Raw genomic sequence first — 12,000 nt, forward strand, 5'->3', positions numbered from 1 at the left:
ACTAGCGCCAAGCACCTACCAATAACAGGAGCAAACACTCCAGAACAATTCTTTGCTGGAAGAGAAAAGATATTGACTCCTGACCTCTGACCCCCATCTCAGCTATAAGTGCTCAGTGCTGCATCGAGAGCTTAAAAGAGCAGAGAGTAGAGGTGGCCACAGTCTGTAAGAGATACTCTGGAGGAGTGGTCACTCTGGAGCCCGCAGCACAGCAGGAGTTCAAATTCCTGAGCCACTGGAGGTGACACTCTGGTGCCCCACTGCTCTGCCCTTGACAGTACTAATCCTCAAATTACTTGAACAGGTGCAGAGACAGCATTTGAAAATCTATACCTATTAAAACCCAGAAAAAAACTTAAATGGAGAAACAGAAGAAGGTACCACAAATGCAGCATATAAAACAAATTCTAAAAGGCACCCCAGCTCAGCAGAGCTGGGGACATGATGGTGTTGTGTGTTGGGGGGGGGGGGGTGTCGGGGCGGTTGAGTGTTGGCTCTGGTGACGCTTATGGAGCTCAAAAAACACAACAAAATAAAGATGATTAAAATATGAGACAACCACGATCAGAGATAAGTAAGAAACACTTTAGCTGATTTTAAAAATACAATTAAGGACTAACAGAACCAATGGAGACAATTAATGAGCTTGAAAAAGACAATGTTGGAGAACAACAGAACAATGCACAGGAAAAAAGGAATAAGAAAAGAAAATAGAGAGAGCTCTCTGGATTACTGAAGAAAAATAATATCTGTTCTTGGGGTTCCAGAAGGAGAAAGAGAAAAGCATACACAATCGCATTTAAAGAAGTAATCACTGAAAGCCATCTTCATCTGGGAAACAAACCAGACATCGCAATCCAGGAGGGCAGAAGAGCTCACACAAAATCATACCAGACAGACACACACCAAGACACTACAATAAAGATGCTGAGAACCAATGATGAGGACAGAATATTAAAAACACCAAATGAAAAGAGTTCCCAATAAAAGCATGCCAGACTGCTAGTGGATTTTTTCAGTGGAAACATAGGAGAACGAAGGGACTTGAAGGATTTAAAGAACTTAAAGAAAAAAGACTTCCAGCCCAGTCTCTTTTACCCAGTAAGATTAACATTCAAGACAGAAAGAAGAGTAAGCTGCTTCACTGAAAAGCAAAATCTAACAGAATGTATGAAGACCAAGCCACACATGAAAGAAATAGTAAAGGGGTTATAATATGCAGTGAAACAGCAAATACTGAGACAGCAAACACCTAAATTAACATAGCTGAGAAGGAAGTAACAAAGTGGTTGACCCGAGCCGGTGAGAGACCAGGCAGTCAAGGATCGCAAAATGGTCAAACACTAAGCTCAGTGGAACCTGCAAACAAAAAATAATAGAGGTAACACATCAGACAACAGGACTAGAACAAAACATGACAGGCAGCCAAGAGAGACAGAGACTGAGAGAGAACAAACCAAAATAACCAAAAAATAAAATAAAACAAAATACATATACATGTACACACACACAACACAGCATAGCAACATGGCAATGAGCACTCATGTCTCAATAATCCCCTTCAATGGACTGAATTCACCAGACAAAAGAAGTGGCTGAATGGATTTCAATGCACTTTGCACAAGAACTAGAAACAAGCCAAACACTTATCAAAGTAGAACATACAGGTCAGGTGATTTATATGCTAGGACATTTTACATCAAATAAAAGAAATTGTTTAAATTATATATACATGAACTTGAACTTACTTCAAAGATGCATGGTTTTCAATTTTGCTTGTTTTGAAACACATACACCACAAGTAAACACATGGTATTTATTTGTAATATGTTTAAAAATAGGAAAATATATTTTCATGGGATAGTATATAGGGCAATAAGAACATGTGCAGCATTACAGAAAATCAGGAGAGTAGGAAAACAACCTAGAACCAAAACAGAGGTCACATATGCAAGGACAAGGAGGTATCTTCAGGGAGAACCAAAGGAAACTCAATTTGCCTAAATCTCATACCGAGTAAGACAGAATTATAGGTGAGGTGAGGCAAGATGGCTGATCGGCTAAGTTTTGTTTTAACTACATGCATACACAAACCTGTGCATACTTCTAAGACAGAGCACCCTCTCTGTCTTCCTCTGTGGGCCTTGCGGCCCTCACCTACGAAAACTGGGAGCAGGGGAAGAGACACAGGCAGTTCTGATACTAACCTAGGTGCTACAATGTCTGACAGTCCTTGGACTTTTTAGGAGTCTCCTGTTTTCAATCAGAATTCATGAAACTGTAGTAAGATAAATTGCTACTTTGCAAGTAGGGCACATTTTTAAATAAACCCTCCCCAATTTTTGATAAGATTGTGGAATCTTTCTACATAGAAAGAATAAGTGAAGTTCATCATGGTAAAAAGACTCTCTCTGTTAGTGTTAGTGAAAATGGATTTCAGCATTTAAGTGTAAGAAGTGAATGATACTGACTCAAAGGCAGCTATTTCTCTGATCACTGTTTTCTTATCTATAAAATGAAGGATTCAATTACACCGCCTAAAGAAAGCTTGGACAGCTTCTACTTCTCAAAGTCTTAAGATTATAGATGTAAGAAAAAAAAATAACAAGAAATGCATAGTCCCAGAAAGAAGAGATGAGAAAAAAACTAACTATAAATGTTAAAGTTTTGCATTGTGATGACAGCATGTACAAAGTTTATTTCTTCTGTGCTGAAATATTTATCTATAATATACCATAAAATGAAAATCCTCTTTTAACTTGGATATCAAAGAGAAAATAACTTCACAAAGAAGCTTAAGCAAAATATTTTCATGGTATACCAATGCCACTGAAGTGAGAAATCTTCAATAAGACCACCCAACCTTGACAAGTGTATTCACGAAGGATTTAAAGAGTAATATTTGGATGACATATAGTAGGTGGTCTTTTGCGTGGGTGAAATATTCCAGCTGACTTCTGTTCATGAAAGCTTCTAGGAAAATTATGAAGAATTTCTACCTGGCAAACCATGTTAACTTAAATTGCTAATTCTGTTTTTAGACTGTATATCTTCTGTTGTAGACTGTATATCTGTATAATACTGTGGGTTATAAATACCCATGCAGATTTTTGTCTCTTAATAGCTGATATTTTATTTTGTTGATTTGGCTACAGGGAAGCTCAAATGTAAAGCTTTTAGCGCTAACAGTAAATCAGATTTCTAGTACAATAGAATTCCTTTATTTGAACTTTCATTCCCTGTTCTGGACTTAAATCATCTTACATAAATTCCTTCAAATTATTTTGAGAAGTAGAAATCAATGAGTGTATGTGTACGTATGTGTATCCTCTAGTTTTAAATGAGGCTTTTAAGTAAAATATAGCTTTAATAAGGTTACAACCTTATTTCTCCTATCAGAAACACCTTACAAAAGATTTAAAACCCTCAGTATCAAAATGAAACAACTTACTTGCATATGTCATCTTCTGGGTCTTCAAGCCCAAATCTTTCATCAAATGTAAGCTGTATCCATACATTTTCCTCTGCTGCTACTAATCTCCATACCAAGACCATATTTCTTGGATAAGTATGAGGAAACCTCGGGCTGTGAATACTTCCATTAGTAGACACAGTAATGATTCTCTCATGCTGAGGATCTTGTACTCCTAAGGCAAAACAGAGGTAGACGTACATTTAGAACAGATATTTCAAAAATTATAGGATTCAAAATAAGTTCATTCACATTTTACCCCTATACAATTGGGGGTAGCCTTTATACAATTATCAACTAAGGACCATATTTCAGAATTTATTCAGAAATCAAGATGACCCAGAAAATAAGATTATTTTAAATTGCAAAGTAAATAATTTCTTACAACATGTGAGAAAAGGGACATTGTACACAGTGATGTTTGGGTTGCAATTATTTCTTTCTGTTCTTGTTTAGCAATTACAGTAGCTGAAACAACTTTTCATTTTACATTTATGTAGCAGTCAAAACCGAGTATTTCACCTATGTGAAATTAAATTTTAGGATATTTTCCTGAGAAACTTTCTGAACTTAAAATAATATTAAGGATTGTCTATAAGTTAGGATATTTTTAAGATTAAAGAACAACTTGTATTATTGCAAAAATACCCAAAATAGATTTAAGAAATTGTAATTATGATCACTGAAGCAGCCTTTTCATTTTCATTAATCATGGTTGTTTCAAAAATCAGTCTGAGAAATGTTATTTTATATTTAACTTATGACTTTGAAAATAAGGGAAAGAGGAATAATTTCTGTTCAATATGTACAGTGCACATTATGGGGCAGACCGTCATCTTAGCAAATATGCTTTAAGTGCCAAAGGACTTTTAAATTAAATAAATAATCTAATGCCATCATTTTTCTCAGCTCCTCACCTGTCCTGATCAGCAAGTAACCCCTTACACAGAAACATATTCATCCTTACTGGATGCCAAAAATGATACTGTTGTTCGCTATAATAACAAAATGAATTAATCAACATGTGTACATAATTTATCACTGATATATTTTCTGAGAACACAGAAAGACCTGTCAAGTTACATGAATTCTCTTCTATAGTGGCAAATTTTATTAAGGGACAAAATTATTGGAATTAAATTATTCAGTTGACTTCAAAGATTTCCTTTAAACATGAGATACTGGCCTACAGTCTCAATTTCCCCAGTAACCTACACATGAGAGGTGTTTATAGCAATAGCCAATAGAGTCTTTCCTATTTGGTAATTAAAATTTTTATTTTTTTTAAAGCTTTATTTATTTGTGAACACAGAATTGGGGTATATGCCATATGGCAGGAGCGTTGAGAGGCTTCACCAGAGTGGGGAGCAGGACAGGCAGATCGACTAGGTACACTGCTGAGGAGAGCAGCGGGTGGATCAGGAGAGGTCTGCCGCGCCATGTGGGTCATCTCCAGGGCGGGGTATTGAACCCGCACTGGAGCGGCTACCGGCTGCTTGCAGTGCTACCTCCTAACTCATTGCGCCACCATGGAGGGCCCAACTAATCTTTTTAACAAATTAATTTTTCTAATCCTTTTTTATTAAAATTTAATATCTGCCCCCATATACATGCCTATTTCATCCAAGGTACTTTACAAATGATAGGCATGCTTATTCTTTCATACATGATCTACTAGGATAGTATGAATTTATTTTTATAGCTTTAGTGAAAAGAGCTCATCGCTAAAATGTACGCACTTCCATTGTGTTTACGTCTTTTTCTCCCTTTTTATAATTCACAACTTCATTAACTATAATTAGACATAATTTAAAGACCAAAAATCTAGGCCTAATTTGTGGTAAAAGAATTGTAAATTTCCTTTTAAGTTAAATTGCTGTTCCCAAAAATGCAGTGAGGTTTGCCACCAAACACACATGATTTGCTCATGACTGTCAAGGTTTTATGTAAATCTCAAACAATGAGACCTATAATCAAAAAGAAAGAGAAGCAGATAACTTAAGTTCTACCCAATGGACACTGAATTTACAATTCTGTTTTTTTTTTCAAAGTAATTTTTCAAAGCATATAACTTTACAAGTATTTATGGAGAAGACAGTACATGTTTTCTAAGTCTTCTAATGAATATTTGCTTTCCCCCACCTGGTGACAGTAGACTCAGGGAAGTACCAATGAAATAAGGCAAGTGTTTATAGTCAAACCACTAAAATATTTATCATATCTTTCTTGCAATGCATCCTAAACACTAATAACCTTGTTCATCTTAGATAGTAAATTCAGTATGAAAATATAAAAACTGAATTTTTAAAATTACAATTGTACATCATTTCATAGTAGCCTGCCCAACCCCTCTCAAGGCAGGAGATTGAAAACTAAAATGAAACAAAAACTAAAAAAAGAAAGGAGATTAATAATATATAAAACTGTGAAGCGGTTGATTACACCTATGTACACACAATTCAATTATACAAAACCATTATATATTTGTACACATTCAATAGGTTTGGCATTAAAATCAAAGCAATTTCAAAATATTTGTCATATACTTCATACTGTTCATCCTTTAAATATGTGTTTATAATGAATGGAAGAGAGTAGAAACAACAGAAGCATAAATCAATACCAATTAGAATATTTGAAAATGTTCTATTACTAATAAAGATAACACACAAAAAAAGAGTTCTCTGGATAACATGCACGTCCTTTTCTGTGCTCGTGTTTTAAATTGACTAGCAAAAAAAACCTGTCAGGTTAAAAACTAGGCTAAAAAAAAATGTGTCTAGTCATGGCTTAGTTAGAGTTCTGAAGATCTGCTTTTCACACACAGAGGCAAGTCTGCAGTGACATGTCACCGACAGATATTTTGTGAGATTTTTATGGGTTTACTTCCAAATAGATGTTAAATTCAAACTATGTGTTAGTAAGGTACTTCTGTAACTGTCGATAGCACCTATTTTTAAATTCTTATGTGATAAATATACATAGTCACTGCACTTGTGCTTTTCACTGTTCTTTTCTAGTGCGTTAATTCTTTATCCTCCTCTGTAGTTTGCTTATATACCAATTTCTGCAGTCACTCTTATTAACTTTCTATAAGCCTTTCAAGTTTACCTATAATCAGTTAAAATGATAAGCATGTTAATCATCTTTACTTCATAGATTATGGTATGCAAGTTAACTTTCATTTATACATATATATGGTCAGTTTCACTGGCACTGTCAACTGGTACCATTTTGCCCAGAAAATCTGAAGTCCTCTCATCTTTAATCTTATTTGAGTCCATAGAGAATTGTTCTTGACCTCCACAATGCAAGCAAGTATCTTTCCATAAATTCCAGTCAACACAGGAAGGTCCCATCTTCATGCTAAATATTTTAAACAGTGACCATAAATACAAATGTACAATAGGCAGACAACTTGGATTCTAGTTCTTGTTCTATTATCAGCTCAATCCATTGTTCCCCACATCTCAATAAAACTGAGACAATGAGCACAGTTAGTGTTGTCTACTTCAAACTGTTCACAAATTACAGTTCACTAATGTAAAAGAAGGGATTTATGTTAAATGAACCACAAAGCAAATATAATTGTTTAAGACATACCAATTTGAGATACATAAATTTATCCTGAAAGATTGGCATTTTATTCCAAAAGTCAAAAATCATGTGTGGAGGGCCCTCCCTGGTGGCGCAGCAGGTTAAAGCACTGCACTGAGAAGCTAAAGCCACTTTCGCATGAGTTCGATCCCTGCCTGCCCCGGAGGTGACCCACATGGCGAGGCAGACCTCTCCTGACCCGCCCGCTGCTCCCCTCAGCAGTGTACTTCGTAGATCTTTCTGTTCTGCTCCCCCCTCTGTCTCTGGTGAAGCCTCTCAGCCCCTGAGCCTCTGGTCTGTCCCCCAGTTCTGTATGTACAAATAAATAAATCTTAAAAAAAAAAAAAATCGTGTGTGGAGAACCTATTATATTTCGTGCCCTCTACCAAGGCATCCAAAACTAAACAAATCCTTGTCTTGATGTGACAACTTCAACTCCTGGGACTGAAATAAAACATCATTCCTACAGTAGGCATACTATTAAGCGAATATTCACTCACCCGTTATCAAACCTTTCCTCCAGTGTTACTTTTTTTCAGAATGCCAACCTTCAGGGCTGCATATTTTAATCTTATGTATGTTACACACGCAGACACTCGGATAATAATGTATGTTAATTATAATGTTGTTTCTAATAATATACACTGCAGTTTCTTTTTTTTATTACACTATGAATCCAAGAAGGCAAATCTATTTCTACTGAAGTTCAAAACTAGCAGCAAGCCTGTACATCTTACTACATTGTACATTTTGACAGTATAAAGAAGCTTGATATCACAGAACATGGCAGAAAACAATTTTATATTTCAACATCCATCCTCAGTCCCAGGTTTCTAAAGACTGTATGCATACAGATGAGAAGTGGTTACAATTTATCCTCCTCCCCAGTTAAAGTCACTGAATGTGCTGTCTTACTAGAAGTCAGTTTGTCATAACCTAGACAATAGGTTTTAGCATACTCTGTTGAGATTTCTCATTTTCCTAACGTGCTTGCTTATTTGTAAAGAATGAAACATTCTATAACTTTACCACACTCTTAGGAATGCCACAATTATAACGATAATTTTATCTAACTCTGACATATGTATCCACTGATGATAAGATCTACTAGTTCAGGCCAGACACTTCATATCAGTATATTTTTTAATAATTAAAGATAATCACAGGTTGTTTTAAAATTAAAATTAAGTAACTATATAAATTAACCACCTAGGTAATTATTTCTTTGTGTATATGTGAAAAGCAAAACTTTTCTATCCTATTCTAATTCAAATTCCCTGAGAGAAAATTATTATGAGGTACTCAGCTTTTCTGACTTCAATAAATAGATAATTTCTTTATAAGAAAATGCAATACTGGTGATTGTGTATGGTATTCTAACTTTGTAAATATCCAATTGATTAAGCAAGACATAATTATTGTTTAGGATGGGATTTCAAATTTCTAGTTCCCTTCCTCAGATAGATTAAAGAGGAGGAAAAAAAATCCTTTGGGGGCAAATTTGCCATCTCTTTAACACTGTTTTTTCAAAAGATTTTCACTCTTTTGCATCTAATAAGAAATAAAGAATTAAGTCATTAGTCTCCAATCTACTGATGAGCAATGGAAGAAATGTGAGCAAATCTTCCATGTGAAAACAAAGTTAAAATAGTGAACCCCTTCTCAACATCTCCCATCACCACTGTGAAACGGTCTCTGGATAAAGAACAGCTGGTTCATCCCCCGGAAGTATCCCTGAAAACTCAATGTAAGTCACTTTTCTCACTGCATGGAGATCTCTAGATGCCTGTTCAAGCCTAGTGACTTGTTTTACCAGCTGGAGATTAGACCATGTTGGGTAAAGAAGATCCACAATTACTGTATCAATGGAGTTCAGTCAGAAGGGAAAGTAGGCAAAAAATGGCAGAAACATGGGCACACTGAAAAAGAGACCTAGATCTTAGTTCCTACCACACAACAAGCTCATTCTATCTCTGGGCTTTTCAGGTACATGGCTAAATAAATCACCGCTACTATTGAAGCAGTTAGAGTTAAGTTTTTCTTTATACTTGCAACCAAGATCATACAATGATTATAAACTCATGCATGGGTTTGGCTGAGATGGTCTTGACTTAGAACTGTAATCCTGGTAAATTATTTCAAGTGTTCCATTTCCACGCTCTAAAATGTCTCAACTGGCATCATAAAAGTCAGAGCAAGTAAGATCTGTTAAATTCTTCTGTTATTGAGATATGACAGATAGAAATAATAAAGATTTGACAGCATGGTATTTCAGCCTTAAGATAATATATATCCTGTTTTGATTTTATACAAAGGGATATAATGTTTTAAAAATGACGACTCAATTGTGGAAGACAAACTGGCAATAATCTTGCCACAAGTATATAAACAAAGAATCCCATCAAAGCCTTTACTGCACATTAATTAGCAATTATAATTGTATACACAGAAAATTACACACACCAGTATTATGAGATGTTTATAGGCATCACTATTATATTTTATTCTGTGTTAAGTCGTGTATTGTCTTAAATATAACAGAGGTCAAACTAGAATACAGAACAGAAATAAACAGGAGTAATTCACATTACAATAAAAAGAAAGAAAGAAAGAAAAGATTCACTTTAAAGATTCCCTGATTTTCTTTTTTTCAATATTTACTTATCTCTCTAAAAAATGACAATATTATTCATTGTAGAGAGTTTAGATAAAATGCTAGGCGCTATGAAGAATTTCGAGCATTACGTTACATTTTATATGAAATAATATAATTATGACAAAAACTGGCTAAAATGATGAAGCACAAATTTACATTATATAATCTAATATCTATATGGTTTAAGAGAAATAGCATCATAAAGACTTTATCTGTTTTGGAGCTTAAGCATCTGTCAATTTTCTAGCTATAGGATTAAACATTCAGATTGGATTTTACCAGCAACTTCAAATAGCTACCTATTTCTTTCTGAACAAACAAGGTCTACAACTGTTCACAACGTACTGACATTTTGATAGGAAGATGTTTAAAATTCAACAATAAAAATAAGAAAGCAATCAATATAAACTCACTCTTTCATAAGAAATAAATTAAAGCCAATTAATGAATATTTAAAATGTTTAAAATTCTCCTTTAGGTTAAGTTCCAAATTAGGACAAGACAAAGATTCCTGAGACACGATAAAAATGGAATATTTTTGTTTCAGTACTAAAATACTCAGCAATCATTAACACTGAAAAAAGACACTTTACTGCTTCCTGTTTATATTTAGCATTTATGTTCAAGGGTGAATACATATAATTTATCTATGAATACCTCATAAATATTATCCAAAAAAAGAAAAATAATAGATTGTGATTACTTCTATACAAATCACATCCTTTTATATATATTTTGAATATTATTAAATGCGTTCAATAAATAACATGTTTTTATTTCCACAAGCTATATATGAAATATATAAACTATACTGTTAGCAAGATCTTCGTTTTCCACAAAATGATGTCAGGAATAAAAGGGAGAAATTCAACTGGGAAACAGCAGGCCCTCAGAAGCTAAGGTGACATTTTCATGACTGTTCTAACCATGCTGCCTTGCTAGAAAGCATCACTTCTACCCACTTTACCCTCAACAACTCTTGTCATATAAAGTGATGTCAAAATAGAAATAAATTACAAATGTGAGATTTTTGAAAGAAATGAAGTCATAAATTTGTAAGCTAAATCATACTGATAGGAAGATAAACTGCTTAAATTTATTTCTCAAAGCAGACATCTTTAATAAAGATCATGAAACTACCTAATCATGCCAAGCTATTCATCCCACCTAACATAATTTTATCATCTAGTTCATCTATTACAAAAGTGTAAGTAAGCATAAACTTGACTATGTTAAGTAGATTTTCTCCCAGATTGACTGGAAAATATTAGTTAGTAGAATTGTTCGGCAATAGCTAGTTTTACGACAATAGTTTTAAAATCAAACCAAAGACCTAGAGACAAGAACTCTAAAAAGAAGAGTTGTGACAGAAGATGAGACAAATCCAAGGAGACAGATACCTTTATTCAAAATAAATACAGTTTTTTGTTTTTTAAACACTGCTGAGGGGAGCTGTGGACAGGCGAGGAGAGATTTGCCACGCTGTGCAGGTCATCCCAGGGGTGGGGATCGAACTCATGCTGAAGTGGCTTTTAGCTTCCTACCGCTGCACTCCAACCCTCCTAACCACTTGGGAGGGCTCAAAATAAACATACTTTTTAAAAAATATTTTGACTGAAGTATACTGTAGAAAGTCCACCCCAGGTTTCACTTGTATTATTCTCTAACACCATATTACCATGAGTGCTTTCAACATTATTCAAAAATACTACTTCCCTATTTTCTCATCTCAGCGAGACATGTGGAGATGCCTGTCAGATTGGATAGCATCAAATGCTCCAAGAAGATCTGCAGCTCCATCTCCATGGCACATCTGGTTTACATGAGGGTAATCCACAGGGCAAATGGACCTGCTGCACTGTGACCTTCCAGCAAGGAAACAGACCTGTTGAACCAGTGCATTTCCTTGAAAATTCTTGCCCATGAAATTCCACTTTTGTGTGAAAAGTTTCTATCCATTTTGCCTATAAATCCATCTATTCCTCTCCTGAAAGTAATGGAACTTCCCCCCCACAATGAGATAAATGTCCTGGGGGTGCAGGACAGTGGAAAATAAGTAAATTATACATAGTTATGAATTATACTGATTTTAACTGCAGCATGTATAACAATACTAATTATATTTGTAAATGGCTATTATTAGCAAGATGACATAGAAATAGGACTTAAAACAAAAAAAAAAAACCTTAGGAGAAACTATACTAATCATCTAAAGTATGTTGTATAAATTTACAGAGATCTATTTCTACACAACCACCCAAACCATTTAAATACC

The 12,000-nt window shown here is 34.7% G+C and overlaps 1 protein-coding gene across 2 annotated transcripts in view; it reads right to left on the reverse strand.

Moving 5' to 3' along the window:
• PDGFC (platelet derived growth factor C) overlaps positions 1-12,000 on the reverse strand; it is a 146,917-nt gene that overhangs the window by 63,291 nt on the left and 71,626 nt on the right. For both annotated transcript variants that reach the window (XM_004685349.1, XM_004685350.1), the window contains one exon: positions 3,452-3,647. In XM_004685349.1, coding sequence (XP_004685406.1) covers positions 3,452-3,647 — 196 coding nt within the window. The remainder of the gene's footprint in view (positions 1-3,451; positions 3,648-12,000) is intronic.

Source organism: Condylura cristata, unplaced genomic scaffold, assembly GCF_000260355.1.
Source record: "Condylura cristata isolate star-nosed mole 26May11 unplaced genomic scaffold, ConCri1.0 scaffold00018, whole genome shotgun sequence".
Lineage (NCBI taxonomy): Eukaryota > Metazoa > Chordata > Mammalia > Eulipotyphla > Talpidae > Condylura > Condylura cristata.